Source organism: Lissotriton vulgaris, chromosome 10 (genome assembly GCF_964263255.1).
Source record: "Lissotriton vulgaris chromosome 10, aLisVul1.2, whole genome shotgun sequence".
Taxonomy (NCBI): Eukaryota; Metazoa; Chordata; class Amphibia; order Caudata; family Salamandridae; genus Lissotriton; species Lissotriton vulgaris.
The window spans coordinates 72,197,400-72,213,962 of record NC_141698.1 but is presented as its reverse complement, the minus strand read 5'-3'; the positions used below and the strand labels follow the sequence as shown (position 1 = coordinate 72,213,962).

General features: G+C 47.5%; 1 protein-coding gene across 3 annotated transcripts in view; it reads left to right on the top strand.

Annotated features, from left to right (window-relative positions):
* LOC147684688 (hydroxyacylglutathione hydrolase, mitochondrial) overlaps positions 1-16,563 on the top strand; it is a 699,222-nt gene that overhangs the window by 121,870 nt on the left and 560,789 nt on the right. For all 3 annotated transcript variants that reach the window (XM_086940518.1, XM_086940519.1, XM_086940520.1), the window contains exon 10: positions 2,470-2,627. In XM_086940518.1, coding sequence (XP_086796644.1) covers positions 2,470-2,627 — 158 coding nt within the window. The remainder of the gene's footprint in view (positions 1-2,469; positions 2,628-16,563) is intronic.

The following is a 16,563-nucleotide window of genomic DNA, read 5'->3' as shown; positions in this document are numbered from 1 at the left end:
TCCCCGGTGGAGATAATTATTCGTGTAAGGAATGCTACAGGTCTGGCGTGCTACGCCTTCAAAAAGAACTGAAAGGAGGGGGGGGGGGGGGGCTACTGCTATGCATTCTGGGATACTGGGAGAAAGTTCTGGAAAGTTCTCTTAAAGGCACAGTATCCTATTTAAGCCACATAATGGCAGCCTATGGGGCTTGTCTGTCCATGCCTTCCCCTCTATCATTCCAGAGTCTTTTACTGGTGGAGGCAAGTTTCTCTATGGTAGAAACTGGGCAGGCTGTGTTGTATGTGGTGTTGTTAGGTGGAATTTCTAGTTGAAGTACTGGACAGTGTAGCCTGTGGATATATGCTGCATTATTTGTCTTTAAATTTTCTCTTAAGTGTCTTTGCAGTTTCTGCATGATTTGACAACTTAAGAGATTATTTTTGATTGCCGGGGTCCACGCACATGGGCGGGACTATTCACTAGATTATGACTATAACAGAGATACCCCTACTACAGAACTGGAGTTACAGGACAGAAACTACTCCTTCTTCTGCAGATAATCAGTTTCATAGGAAAAACATGAATGCATGCACCTGCTTCTTTTGACCGTTTGTATGGTTTGTTCCCACTGGACGTCTTCAACCAAGTTTGAGTGAAAGCCTTGAACTCAGCCTGGGGGTTGACCAGAGAATGACTTGCTATCATTTGTTATAAAGAAAGAAACTCCGATGACAGAAAAAAAGGTACTTCTGAGGAGAGGAAATACCCTTGTTTATGAAGAAATTTCACAGTTTAGTTGTCCACTAGAACTTACTTTGAGACCTTTTCACCCTTTTCTTTCAATTTCTTTACTTGATTTTTGTTTCGAGTCTTTTTGAAAATAGAAGATACTGGGTTATGTACAATATTATTTACTGAAGAGTGAGCTTAAATTAAAGCAAAGACAAATAACCCTTCCCTGTAAAAAATATTTGCGGAAAATTACTGGCAAACACACATAATAGCACTTAGTTTGGATGTATACAAACTTCTCTATCGTCCTACAGTTCCTGTTCATGACCAGTACTGTCTCAACCCCTTCCTTTCTCTGCTGTTCCAGCTCAACACTTCGGTAGATGAGTGGTCACCTTCCGGTCCTGTTAGTGACGAGTCATTAGAATGAGGTCGCTCACACCAATTAGAGTGGTGTTAACTACTCCAGACAGGATCTTGGCCATTCATCATACCTTAGCTGCATATAGCTTTGGTCTGATTTTTGCAGGAGGGCAGCGGCAATCCTATCTTGTGGACTCCAGATGGTTATTGCCCTGTTTCGTAAAAATAAGCAGAGTCGATTTTGCCCTTCCCTTTTGGTCACCTTTTCCCTATTTCTAGTAGACCACCTTGTTTCTGTTTTGGACCTTTACGTTGGGGCAAGTGAAAGGATTGCCAGTCAGTCAAAAAGCTTTATTATCGGCTAAAAACCATAAAAGCACATATTAAATACAAGATTAAAACCAGGAAAGAATCCTATACAATTTAAAACAGAACAGATAAAAGAATAAGATCAGTCCCTTCACATAGTAATATTAGAAATTCTCTGTAGGGTGCAGTGTCTGTGGTAGCACGGGTGTAACAGATAATTGTTTTGTAATTTATTTGCTAGAAACGTGAGAAGCTATAGACCACTTGTTTGTCGCTGCCCTAACTGGGAGTGTCCCATGTCTGAATTGGACATATAGTTTCTTCCCCAATGAGGGTGAATGTCATCCAGGAGTGCAGTCATTGGCCCCATGAGTACATTAAGCTTCCATGTATTTCATGTTTTTACTCCTCTTATGATTGATTCTGTCAAGCTTCTTTCTGCAGCTTTTTTTTTTTTGCTCTCACTAGTTGCCTCGTACCTCTAGATTAGTTCTCCTTGCCTTGTCCTTTCCTCTTTACATCCGGTCTTACTGACAGCAGGAGAGGGTATGTCTGTGCATGTGAAAGGGGACCAGCATTCTCTTGTTGGTCGCTTGGTTGAAGGGAGTGACTCCAGTTCGTAGTTACCAGTGTCTGATAGATGTACTAGTCTGCTGGAAACATCTGAAAGGTTGACTGATTGAACTGGTCAGAATGGTTAGCTGAGTGAACTGGCTTACCCTGGGAATAAGGTTGTAGGCAGATGCTGTGAATATACTACTATTCAGTACACCTAGAAGTCATCCAGCTGTTACCTCAGAGCCATATAGTGGCCAAAAGAGCACCTGTACCCTACCTTCACACCCATTGCTGCTCATTTGATGCTTTTTCTGTGTGTCGTTTTTGGACTACTCTGTTCTGTTGGTGGGCTGAGATGTATTGGGAGTGCCTAACCACTTTTGATGGGGTTTAAGTGTCATATCTTTTGCATTTTCATAAATACATGTTGGGGCAGCATTTTACAACATATTGTGATACTTGTCCTTCATAAAGGTGATCTTAACTGACAACATTGTACATTCTGTCTTTTATTTTTTGGTTCAGGAATAAGGATTTTCAGGAAGTAACCCTGGAGAAGGATGGTAAAATTTTATTGCAGTTTGCTTTGGCATACGGCTTTCGAAACATTCAGAATTTGGTGCAGAAGCTAAAGCGAGGAAAATCCACATATCACTATGTGGAAGTCATGGCTTGCCCCTCAGGTACTGAAAAAAGCATGGGTAGACCTTTGCCTTTACTCGTTACCTCTTTTGTACATGAACAGAAAGTCATAACCCAGTTGTCCTGTGCAATATATCAGAACTGTTGCCTTATAAAGAGGTGTAAGACATCTAGATTAATCATAGCTATCTTTTCCGAAGCAGCACTGTTCAATCTGTACTGTTCATCGCTCTTAAATATCAATTGTTTTGTATTTTCTGATCAATAAGACGTCTGAGACCTTTTTATAATTTACTAGCAGCCCGTCCCGACCTTGTCCGGGAGCACCAGGCTTCCCCGACCCTCGCCCGCCCCAACATTGTCCAGCAGCCTGGGCCCCCTCCTGCCCGTCCCCTGCCTTCCCCGACCCCCTCCTGCCCAGACATGGGTCTCCTTACCTCAGCCGCCGCGCCTCCCGCCTGTCCGCTGCTCGCACCGCTGCTGGCCTGTCCGCTGCTCCTCACGTCACCGCTCCTCCCCCGCGCCATGTCTGCCGCTCGCTTACCTCAGCCGCCGCTCCTCCAGCCTGTCCGCTGCTTGCACCGCCGCTAGCCTGTCCGCTGCTCCTCATGTCACCGCTCCTCCCCCGCTCCATGTCCGCCGCTCCTCGTTGCGCTCTTGGACGCCGCTCCTCCCCGCGCTCCTGACGTGAGCACGCACGTCGCGGCCGGCGCTACTTCAGAGGGACTACTTTTTTTTTTTTTACTGTAAATTTTTTAAATAACGTTTAAAAAAAAAAATTATATAGCCTATAACCATCTACACACCCTGACGATTCCAACGGTGTATCGGGTGTGTGGATTGGCGCTGTGGTTCCCGAGTTTACCCGCCTCAAAGGCTGAAAGTTCTTCCTTTATTATAGTAGTATAGATGGGCGAATTACTAAATCACTTACATTTAAGGTATGAGGTGGTCATTTGTACATCACTCTCAAAAACATGATTTTCTTCTCTTGAACAGGTTGTCTAAATGGTGGTGGGCAGATCAGAGCTGAAGGAGCTGCAAACAAGGATTTGTTGCAAAGAGTTGAGAAGTTGTACCACTCTTTAAGAACTGATGATCCGGATAAAAATTCCAGTGTTTCAGAGATTTATGAACGTTGGCTTGATGGGAATGCTGAGACCGTGTTGCACACACAGTACCATGCAGTGGAAAAAATGAACACTGGATTCAGTATCAAGTGGTGAAGACAGACTTCCCTTTCAGTATCGCAGAACATAGGAGGGAGCGATATTTTGACTCCTGAGTGTTGACGATTTCCTACTGTTGACAAAGAAATAGACATCAGTTCTCAAGGACCCAGTTGTGTGCACTGTTAAAGATCTAGATCGCTTTTGTTATGGGGTCTTGCTACCTTTTTAGGTCGAGGGTCAGCGAAAGACCTATTATTATCGCTTTCGGGGGAATCTGAGACAGCGTTCGGCCACGCGCCTCTGCTGTCTCAGATTTGCCCTCGAGGGCGCGCACGGCGCTGTGCACATCCCCTGCCTCCCATGCACACCTCTCTCAATCACACACAGCCACACTCACGCATGCGCGCTTACACACATACACCCACGCAGACACATACACCCACGCAGACACATACACCCACGCAGACACATACACCCACGCAGACACATACACCCACGCAGACACATACACCCACGCAGACACATACACCCACGCAGACACATACACCCACGCAGACACATACACCCACGCAGACACATACACCCACGCAGACACATACACCCACGCAGACACATACACCCACGCAGACACATACACCCACGCAGACACATACACCCACGCAGACACATACACCCACGCAGACACATACACCCACGCAGACACATACACCCACGCAGACACATACACCCACGCAGACACATACACCCACGCAGACACATACACCCACACGCACGCACACACGCACACGCACGCACACACGCACACGCACACACACACATGCGCACACACACACACACACACCCACCACCCCCCTCTCTGCGTATTTAGAACTGGGAAGCGCTGCAGGGAAAGCGCTGTACGTAATAAGATCACCGCTCCTGGCCCGAGGTTCTTATGGTGTGTGAACTTACCCCTCAACCTCACCGCCGTGTGAGAGTTCTTCAACATTGCCATTAGAAGCACCGCCAGCAGCCCGGGAACCTCAGGACGCCGTTGCCTGCTCCACCTACGTCACCTCCGTGCCGCGCTGTGGTTGGCTCAGTTTCAGCCATTCCCGCCGCGTCATCCGAGGGCTGCGCCGGGATTGGCTGCAGTTCTCCAGGACTTAAGTGACATCAGGCTCTCTGTGGTGGAGAGGAGGCCTGAGCAGTGATCGGACAGAGGGGGGGGTGTCTGCGTGACTTGTTTTTGCCCCAGTAGACGACTCACCAGTGAACTGTGAGGGGAACTGCATTCCCGTTTGGGCGGAAAGTTTAGAGCCTGAACATTAACAGGATTTGCAGCTGCACCGGCAGTGCCAAGGGAGATGGCGGCTCACGTACCTGCAGCACATCCAGAGAGGCCACACGCCAAGGCCCATCTGCACCAGGACAGGTAAATGCTAACTGAACACTGGCCCACGTGGGGCTCACAGCTGTGACTGTGGGCCTAATGTCTCACAGATAGGAAACCAGGGCCCGTTAAGAGACTGACCTGGGGGTCATGGATACAATTAAAATAAGTTATAAGAATGTTATGGTCATTGGGATAGTACGGTTTATGGCATTCGCATCTCTGATTGAATGGCTGTCTAGGGTATTCTTTACCTTTGTGCCTCATGCTCACACACACTGATAAAAGAATACAACAATATAGATACACCCCACTCTGAGCCAACCAGAGCGCTTACAGCAGAGAGAGCGTGGAGCTAGAGTTAGGTACCTGATTGAGTCATTCAGTTCTTGTGGATTACCTTATGCAGGTACTCAGTAACTGCACACGGAGGCCACACTGCTCAGCAGCGATAGTTCACCTGTCCGTTCATTCCAGCCTATCTTTTCTGACCCATCAAAGGACATGGGGATGCAGGCCGACTACCTATTTATTTACGATGTTTTGACAAGGGCGGACTCAGGCATCATAGTGCTGCAGAAAAGACCAACGTGGTAGACACAGGAAAATCAAACCAAGAATAAGGGTCAAAAAGGTCCTTACATAGAGTGAACATAGGTCAGGCGAGCACACAATCTATATGTTCAGTTGTTACCATGAGAAAGTGATGACACACATGAGAGAGCAATGGTCTAGGCAGGAAGGTAGACTACGTCGCCACAGAATCTACAGGCAGGCGTACAATTAATGGCGTCATCTCCTTCACTGGATGCAGGGTGCTTGCGACACCCTTTAGAAGCTACTGTTCTTCTGCATTAGAATTCTTGAGAGGTGACGTCATTGGTTCAGTTCCCTGCTACCGCCCTTTGAGCTAGGACGGGACTTCTTTTCCAGAATAAGGCTCTGTCTCACCCTTGAATGTAAAAGTGGGTGGAGCTGAGGCTAGGACAAGGTCACATCACAAAGTCACTTAAAGGATCCCTCGAACAACAAGGGAGGCCATAAGCTTTGAGGATTTCCGTCCTAAACCAAAGATGAATGTCCTTCAAACAGAACTGAAGAAAGCCGCCCAGAACCTGCCGCGCGCTGGCCATTGAATCAGTCATTAATTATTTGAAGAAAGTTGCACTCTGGGCTTATGCTCTGTATAAACATCCGAAAATAACACGTGTTCACGCTTGGACATTAGGATGCATGCCAGCGATTAATTGAATTATCTTCAATAAGGGCACACACTTCTGATACTAGGAGTATATTGACATGAGGTAGTCACTTTCTGTGCAAAAGTGGAGACTCCTTTGATGCAGCTAATTATGCTGTGCTCAAGATTGCGAGGCCTTCCTTAGATCGCCCCCTATAGTGTAATTGGTGAACCCGTGACATTGAAAACCATTAATTGGATCTTTTCTGGCAGTTTTAATAGACATGGGCTAATGTACAAGCTCGAACACGAGCTGTCTTACGGATATTTGACACTTTTAATGATCACTAACTCCGCAAATATTCCTTCATCTATTCTTCCAACCAGTGCTCACGGCCTGAACAAGCATTTGCAATGCAAGAGGTCTCACATGTACCCGAGTTTCAGCTATTGGCATTGTAAATGACAATGCCTTTTATTTATCTTTTGGTTTTTGAAACATCTATAAAACGCATTGTTATTTACAATGCCAATAGCTTAAACTTGTTTTTCCTGTATTGCCCCAGCACGCATCTGGCGCACCTGCTTCCCACCAGCAAGCAGCCCCCAGCCCCTTAAGAGAGGCAGGAAGAGGACATAAATTGTTTGATGCAGCTGCCAGAGGCAAGTAGGCGCGGTATTTAGATGCCCTCTGCTACCCGGCACGGGCACGCATAGGGCATTGTAAAACTGCTGAAGAAGGGAACGGGACAAAAAGCTGGACGGACTCCAGATCAGTGATTCCACCACATGAGCAGCAGCGATTCCACCATTCCGGAGCAGTAGTACAGTTATATGTTCTGAATACTGACTCCACCCCGCTTTGTTCTGCAGTGAAATTGCCCTTATGCCTCTGAAATTTCTTTAAACATATTGTTTTCCTTTGATTTAATTATTTGAGTGATGTGTGTGTGTCGATTACAAACATTTTGCAAAGAAATATGTTGTTTAACAAAACATCCATAACAATTGGTTTTTTTATGTAAATACTTCCTAACACATACTATGTACTGGTGAAATACCTCTGTGCTTAACCAATGAATGTATCACCATCATGTGCCTTTAATCCCACTTCTGAATTTGTTTCCTTGGCAGTTAAAACGTTAGTGTTTGCCCCATGTTCAGTTACAATCTTGGGCTTTCTATTGGCTCACTGTGTGATCGCTGTGAGGTTATGCTATCCTCCTGTAACTCGGAACGAGTTCGTTTCAAGAGGAGTCGTCTGTAAATAATCCCTTAATAAAACCCGATGATATCATCCCTCAAAGCCACTGCACTAAGGGCAGTATAACACCCCTACACTCACAATGTTACCAGAGCTTTTGGGGATTCCCTTGTTGTACCTTTCACCTGTTCTCAACACACTAAAGCGCCTAGAGCATTCGTGTTCTAGCGTGGGCTGTATGCATATATTTCAAATGTCCTCTAACATATTAGTCTTTTAGTGTGCGCTGCATGCATATATTTTATAGGTCCTCTAACATGTTTATGACTCCGCCCCTGTCTTTCTTCATGCAGTTGTGACTCTCTGCTGCTTGGGGACACTTTAACCTAGTTCCGGTTTTATCGTCCAATGTGGCTCTCTGCTCAAGGCTAGGAAGGCTGCACCACCTAAGTCGAGCTGCTTCTTTTTCTCTGTTAAATGTGCATATAGCTTAGTAGTGTAGCATGCCTGGTGATGCGTGTGTGTGTGTTATCTTATGTGTAGCCAACCCATGTGTCTGTACCTACATCACTCGGGGACACCATCACATCACTCTGGGACACTACCACATCACTCAAGAACACCACCACATCACTCGGGAACACCACCACATCACTCAGGAACACCACCACACCACTCAGGAACATCACCACATCACTAAGGGGCACCACCACATCACTCAACACAACCCCATCGTCACTCAGCACCACAACAGCACTGTCCTTGCTTGCTACCAACAAGCATTGCCATAGCCAATATGAGTGGACTCGCATTAGGAAAGTGTAAACGATTGGCTTTGTGAATAACAATGCTATTAATTTATATATTTTCAAAGCCAACACATAATAAAAAAAGTGTCATTTACAATACCAATAGCTCACACTTTCCTAATGCGAGACCTATTGCATTGCAAATGCTTGGTATTTGTTTGCTTTTCTGTGCCTAATATGTTTTACCTGACACACAGCAAGTCATTGATCACAGGACCTTTTGTTGACATATAAACATTTCGACTTACAATGGTGACTTTGTTTATAATTCACAATTATTTACTTTTGGTGTTCCTGACAGTGAATGTTTAAACATCATATGATGTATGTGCATGCTACATATTATACATTTTAAAGTGCTGCTTTTTAAAATCAATAAATCTTTGTTTAGAAAACAAACATCTTACTAAGCTTTGTCAAAAATTCAAACTGTGTAATTACATGTGAGAAGCAGAAAAATGCCAAATATAAGCCTGTTGTATCATTAATTTGCTGCCGTAACCCTAACACCACAGAACCCAACTATTTAAGAAATGCCTGTGGCAGGTGAACTGCATTAATTCCTTATCTAGAGAACTGGTGTCATGCGATTTCTATGAATAAAGTAGGACTGTTTATCTGAACAACATAACCGTCGGAATATGGTGGACTCACTCCACATATATCATTTGAGTATGTTGGCCTAATTCCTAGCTCGCTCACTGTGCGTCATACGTGCTCCTAACCTTCCAGGGTACCATATGGTATCTGGAACCTCAGAACATGACAACTTTAATTCACCAAGGAAATTGGGGAAACAGATCTACCCTTTTGTTGTTACTCCGGCATGCCCAAGGGAAACACATGAATGATACGAATTGGCTTTTCAAACACTTATTGAAACAATTATTTTCTTGTGTAAAAAGCATGAGCTGCAATTATTAGTTGGATGAAACAAAGCATTGTAACCAGCATTACAAGAATGGTGGAAATTATAAACAGTTCAAACATTAGAATGTTACAGTGTAATTGATTATATTTGTACTTTTACTCTTACCTAAAACTACGTACACTATCGAGAGCATAGTGGGAGTACCCTTGCCAGATCCCTTTCCACAACCCAAACCCAACCCCCCCCGCCCCCCTCCCCAAAAAAAAACCTGTGTATGATGCATCAGGAAGCTGATCTGGTGGAGAGCAGGCTACCGTTCTTTGCAGGATAGAGTCTGCTTGGCTGCATCTCAGTCACAGGCACATTGTTCCAGGATAATATGCAGAAGTGCTCCTCTGCCGAATTTGGAACAGATGTGGTTTAAATAATAAAAATACTGTTCCAGTCGCACTGTTCGGTGCAGCGCTGATGTGATTATTTGTCTTGCGACTCAGAGCTGTCTCCAACTTGACAACCAAATGCAAAGGAATCGCTTTCAGTGCTCCTTAAGGGAGACACTCTAGGGAATCTAGCTATCATATTAACTTACTTTGTTATTAATCACCAATCACCCAGGCAATGGGCCAGTTAGGGTTATTGAAAAACTGAATAACATAACTATGAAGTTGAACAGCTTCTTGTTTGCTTCCTGGATTCAGGCACCTGCCTTTCAACTACCATAATGCACATTCTCTGTGGCTCCCTTTCTATCTCTCTACCTCTCCGTTCTGTTCCTGCACCCCCTGCCTCTGCACCTTTCATTCTAGGTCTTGCCGCCCCATAACCCTGCCTTCCCCCTCTTTTGCTTTCCCTGCATACTTTCTATCTCTCTCCGCTCCTGCTTTGGATCCTGGGGTCACTGTATGCAACTGGGCTGTATCAGTATTTTATGGGTGCTGCTGGTTACTAATGGTGTACCAGTGTCTCAATTATCATTTAACTCCAGATGCAATGTATTCCCCATAGGCACCTGGTTCCCTATTCATACCAAATTTAAGTCAACATGGCTTACTCTCTTAGGTGGTTGTAACATTGTAACATGGATAATGCATGACACATTAAACCTCACACAATAAACGAAATGCCCAGTGAGATCTATTAGATCTGGAATGATTATGTCCTTATTTACAGTTAGCCAAAGTAGGGCAGTTAAAATTTAGAATGGAAAGCACTTTCCGGAGCTTGTTATAAAATGATAGGCACTTGATTTTTATAACAAGTAGCCATATTGCCACTTTTTTAAAATGGAGGGAAACCTTTGATGTTCTTGGTGGGCTTCGGAAGTCCTTTTGTTAAGTGTTCGACCCGACACCCTTGGCGTGGTTTTCCCCCATCTTTTTTTGCCTCTGCCTCCTGTATTTTTGATGCTGTGCTGGATTTCGTTTTTGCTGGTTTAGATGCTTTGGACACTCTGCCACTGCTGATGAGTGCCAGAGTGTTAGTGCTCCCTATGTAAATTGTCATATTGATTGGGTATACCTGATTGGCATATTTGTATCACCATGAAGTCCCTAGTAAAGTGCACTGTGTGTGCCAGGGCTGGTGATGACAGATGCTACTAGTGGGCCTGCAGCGCAGATTGCGCCACCCACATAAGTAGCCCTAAAATGGTGTCTCGGGCCTGCCAGCGCAGTGCCTGTGTGCAGTCAGTGGACTGCCATGTCCGCCTGGCCAGTGTCCCCACTGGCTGGGCCTAACCCTTCCCTGTCTGTGCACATCAGTCACCCCTATGGAAGGCTCAAGGTACCCCCCTGGGCAGGGTGCAGTGTATGGGTAAGGTAGAGCATGTACTAGTGCAGGTAACATGCTCTGGTAGTGAGCAGCAGCCATTTTGTGTGCTCACTGCTGCAAGGTTATCTTGCTCCATAGATTAATATGGGGGAGGCTGGTCCCAATGGATACCAGCCTATCTTCCCATAGGAACAAGATGGTACATAAGTGATTGATATCCCTGAACTCAGAATTTAATAACACATCTTTTAGGAAAGGTTGTTTTTAAATTCTGTGTTTGAGAATAGTACTTTTAGAAAGTGGCTGTTCTCTTGTCTAACCTTTCTGTGTGCCTGGGACTGTTTGTGGATTGACGGTCTGGTTTGAGGGTGACAGGGGCTGCAGAGCCCCCAGGAGGTTGTCTGAGTCAGCCCGTGGATGAAAGGCTGCATCTGCTGCCAAGGAAGTGGGAGGAGATAGCACCTGGGAGTGACTAGGGCTGTGCCTGCCTGACCACAATGCTGGCTCCACCTCCCGCTGGGTGACTGTCACCTCTGTCCCTGATACTGAAAGAAAGAAGGAAGCCAGGAAACCCCCAGTAACACCCAGAACTGGTTTAGACCGGGCTCAGGGCCCACTTGCACAAAGACTTCAAAGAACTTCAAAGACTTTTTGGGGTATAAGAGAAGGACCCCTGACAACAGAAAATCAGATTCTACAATCAAGAGGAACCTCTGCTGGAAGAAGGACTGCTGGAGAACTGAAGGAAGATTGCCTTGCTGTGTGCTCTAAGGGCTGACATGTTCTTCTGACCAACTGAAGCTGAGGAGAAGAGGGACTTTGCTGTGTGCTGTGCCCCGGCTTACTTGAACTTAAAAGACTTTGCTGTGTCTTCAACTGAATCTCCAAGGGCCTGAGAAGAGCTGGCCTCCTGTTCCTGGAACCCAGGGTTAAAAGGTTCCTAAAAGAATCCCCCAGACGCTGTGCAGATCGTGCTGTTTTGACCTGGAGCATGCTTGGTGATCAACTTCTGAGTGTGAGCAGGGATCGGTGTGCTCATCGGCACATTCTCAGCGAGGGTCGGAGGTCCGTGGTGCCTCACCTCGTGAGATCTGCTCTAGAGCGGTTGTGTGGCCGAGAGGGCGGTCTTGCCGTGACCTGCGCCCTCAAAAATCATCTGCCGCCTGTTCACCGCTGCTGCCCAGAGCCAGAAACCCCCCTTTGAGATTGCCGTCCTGATCGGAGCAGCGGGCCGAAGATAGAAGTCTCCGCGCTCCCATTGGTCGAAGGAGCCGAGTCCCCTCACTATCGCTGCGATGGGATTGGCCCGTGCGCCGCAGCGTCCTCGCTGTTGCCGTGCTGTGGTTGGCTGTCCAGAAGCGCGTCATCACAGGCCTGTCCCGGGACCCGCACTGCCATTGGCTGACTCCCGGGCGTGTGTGGTGGCTTGCCGTGAACGCCGCGACCGGATTAGTCCACGGCGTCATCCTTCGTGAAAAGCTGCGTGTCTCCAGTGACGAAGCCGGGGGAAGATTGACCTGACCTCGCCGAGGGAGCGTCGTGAGTGCCCCCCTGGCCTGTCTGTCCCTGCTCAGAGCCGAGCGGGCGGAGGGCTGCTGGGATCGGCCGGGGCTGGGAGCAAGTGTGCTCTGTTCGGCGCGGTGCGCCTGAAGTCATTGGGGGTACGAGGCTGTGCTGATCAGAAGAAAAGGAGTCCCAGGAATACTCGGTGAGGCGCGCTTGCAGCGCTTGGGGCTCATTTCCTCGAAGGGCTGATTCTTGAGAGCTTAAAACACTGGTGTTATTTTGACCACTCGTTTTTGGAGCTGCATTGAACTAAGTCAATAGAATTACTTGGAATATTGATTTTTAGACACTTAAGACTATTTTTGATACCAAAACTTCCTAATGACAACTACAACCATTAAGATTAAATGCAACATTTTCTTAAAGAAGTAACTATCCTATACTGTTGATTTTTACTGCTGCAATTAGATAAAGATATACTTTTATACATATACTTACCTGTGTGGTCTCAGTTTGTGGTGGATGGGGATCATTGTTTGTGTTGAGTGCAACTATTATACACATTGCCTTGGGGATAAGCCTGCCTGCTCGCGCCAAGCTACCTAGAGGGGGAGCAGGGGTTATCTACTGTGTGTACTCCGTCACCCTGACTGGAAGCAAGGGTCCCTACTTGGTCCAAGGTACTTACCTCTGCCAATTAGAGACCCCCAGATCTAACATTAAGTAACATTTGATTGCTTTCAGGCAGTCAATGGAGCAAAAATAAAGAGCACCAGAATTAAAGAAACAAGACTTCAAGTTGCTTTTCAGATGTCTGATCTTTGCCCTGATTTCGTCCTGTCCCTATATTCAAAGTGGGATACCCTGTTTGATTTAAGCCTGCGTGCCAATGTTCCCCACTAAACATACTAAAGCACGTACACCCTAAAACCTGCCATTCAAACTGAAACCGCAATCCCACAAAAGACAGCAAATATTATGGGGGGCCAAAGTCAAGTTCACCAAATAGACTGTCAAATCTAATGTGTCTACTGGTGGTGCGCTGGGCGCAATCACTGGAAGGGGAGACCAGTTAGGGTCATATCAGGTCTGATGTTGCATCTGGAATGGATGCTAGCTGAAATAGATACCAAGAGTAAATTCCCACAGATGCAAGGATTGAGTGTTTGCCCCATTAGATGGGTGCAACCAATGTATACATAGACTCAACCAGTACCAACAGGGATTTATGGTCAGTGGCCAACCTTAACCTTAAATGGATATTGCACAAATGGCTCGGAAAACAATTCTTGTTATTCTGGATTCAGGTTGACTTGCTACAGCCAATGGGACACTGCTGTAGACCTGGGATGTGAGGAAAAACCCTTTTGCTCCTGTGCTGCTGGATTTTAGCAATCCAACGCTCCCTTGGAGTACCAGGCAGATTAGCGTTTATGCAGACTCGCTACATGGAAAGCAATACCCTTATGGCTTCTGGGCAACTTATATCCTCGAAAATCCTCCACATAGGCTGGACCTTCCTTTTTCACTTCTTGGTCAGGAGCGCGTCTCTTTCTGGTTAAGTAGTAGTCAGGCTCCTCTTCTTACAAGCTGGGATTCAGTAGCAATGTTACTCACCCATGGATGTAGATGGGGCAGAAATCATCTACCAGCAAGATCCAATCCATGACTTGTCGACTACTAAGAGTCGTATAAACAATGAGATTCTATCAATGTGAAGAGGTGATAATTTTTATAATGTTTTATTCTTATGGGGTCTGGTGAGATACTAGGCTCTCTCTTAGGTCTAGAAAGATTAGAGCACAATGTGCTTGTTAAAATACCCCTCACACACTAAAAAGTCCTTTAGTGTCATGCTTCATCATAGGGGTCTTCCCATCCCTATAACAGGGCGGGGCGTGCTGCGACCAAACGAACTACGCGGGAGCACTTAAGTTGTGACAGAGGCTATGTGTAGGTGTAGGGGTGTCAATGAAAGTGTAGGGACCTAACAAGTGAGTGCAAGAAAAAATACAAAAAAGATTAAAAATTCCCTGGCTTAGTAGAAAAAATATATTTTATTCACTTCTCTAGCTGGGAACTTTAAAAAGGGGATTGTGAGGTAGAGCAATAGCTTGCTACCTAGTCGACATGTTTCGTAAGCAGTCCCCTACTGCTTACTCATCAGGACCATATAGTGATCCCTACTACTAATAGCTCAGTTCTACAGAAGTATGCCTACTGTCCTACAAACAATGCAGCAAAAATAGGATGACTGTTTGGGCTTCAGGGCATGAGCTGGCCCAAGTGAAGCAAGGTAATTTACAATGAATACCAAAAATATTGACCTTTTGCGGTCTTCTTTTCATTCGTTTTCAATGCCCCATGAGCTTGCAGGCGAAGGTTGTTCAGCGCGGTTGAATCATCGGCAGGAGAACGTTTCCTTATTCCTACCCCCGTGCTGCTCCGAGGACCAGCACGGGGGTAGGAATAAGGAAACGTTCTCCTGCCGGTGATTCAACCGCGCTGAACACCCTTCGCCTGCAAGCTCATGGGGCATTGAAAACGAATGAAAAGAAGACCGCAATAGGTCAATATTTTTGGTAGCCCAAACAGTCAGCCTGTTTTTTGCGTAAATTTGTGCCTGTTATTACTTTTCTTACGTGTTTGCTCTCCTTCCTTGTTGTCCGCCTACCGCGCCGCCCCCCGCCCTCCCTTCCCGCTACCGCCGCTTGTCCCCGCCCCTTTTGTCTTCTGTAACCCTCCCAGCTGCCCCGCCCACCCGCGCACTTCGCCTTAAATGGCGACCGTGCGAACGTGCAGCGGTCACGCGCAGCGGGCGCGCCGATTGTGCGCCGAAGGCGCGCCAAAGGTAAGCCCGTCTGCGCCCGTCCGCGACCGGATCGCGACCAGCGCCAGGACCCCTGGCCCCCGAGGAGCCCGACCGACCCGCCTGACGTACTCAGCCGCCACCCTCATCGCTCTCAACACCGGCCGACTCCCAGAATGCCACCAAGCCACTCCAAGACGCACCCACGGACCTTTCAGCTGCCACGCCTGCAAGTTCTCATGCATCCGGACCAGCCCCGCACCAACACCCGACAAGTCGAACACCAGCAGCACCCACCTCAAGTGCATCCTGCTCAACACCCGCTCCGTCCACAGACACGCCATCGAACTCTGGAACCTCCTAGACGCCACAGCCCCTGACGTTGCCTTCCTCACGGAGACCTGGATGAACGCCTCTTCAGCTCCCGACATCGTCATCGCTATCCCAGAGGGCTACAAGATCGTCCGGAGGGACCGAAACGCCAACCAGATGGGAGGAGGCATCGCCATCATCCACAGGAACACCATCCGTCTCACGACCAGCACCGACAACACCCTGACCAGCGCCGAACACCTGCATTTCCAGATCCACACCAACCCGAACACCACCCTCAGAGGCACCCTGATCTACCGACCCCCTGGACCACGCACGCAATTCAGCGAGGACATCGCCGACTTCGTCAGCCCGCATGCCCTCCCCTCCGCTGACTACATCCTCCTGGGGGACCTCAACTTCCACCTGGAGAACAACAACGACCGCAACACCAGCACCCTGCTCGACAACCTCGCCAACCTGGGACTCAAGCAACTGGTGTCCACCCCCACCCACCTCGCCGGACACACACTCGACGCCGTCTTCTCATCCAGCACAGACATCGACTTCAGCCACGCCACAGAGCTTCAATGGACGGACCACAGCTGCGTCCACTTCACCTTCAAGAGAACGACGACCCACCAACACCAGCAACACACCGCCCGCAGAAGCTGGAACAAGATCACAGCAGACCAGCTCGCCACCTCCCTGAGCCAACACCCTCCTGCCAGCTCAGCGAACCCCAGCCAGGCCGCCGATAACATCACGAAGTGGATCAGCAACTGCGCGGACGTACTCGCCCCGCTGAGGACCCCGCCCAGCAGACCCGGCAGCAAGAAGGCCCCATGGTTCACCGACGAACTCAAGAGCTCCAAGAAGAACTGCCGAGCCCTCGAGAAAGTCTGGAAAAGGGACCCGACACCGGACAACAGGACCTCCTACAAACTGGCCACCCGGAAACACCACCAGCTG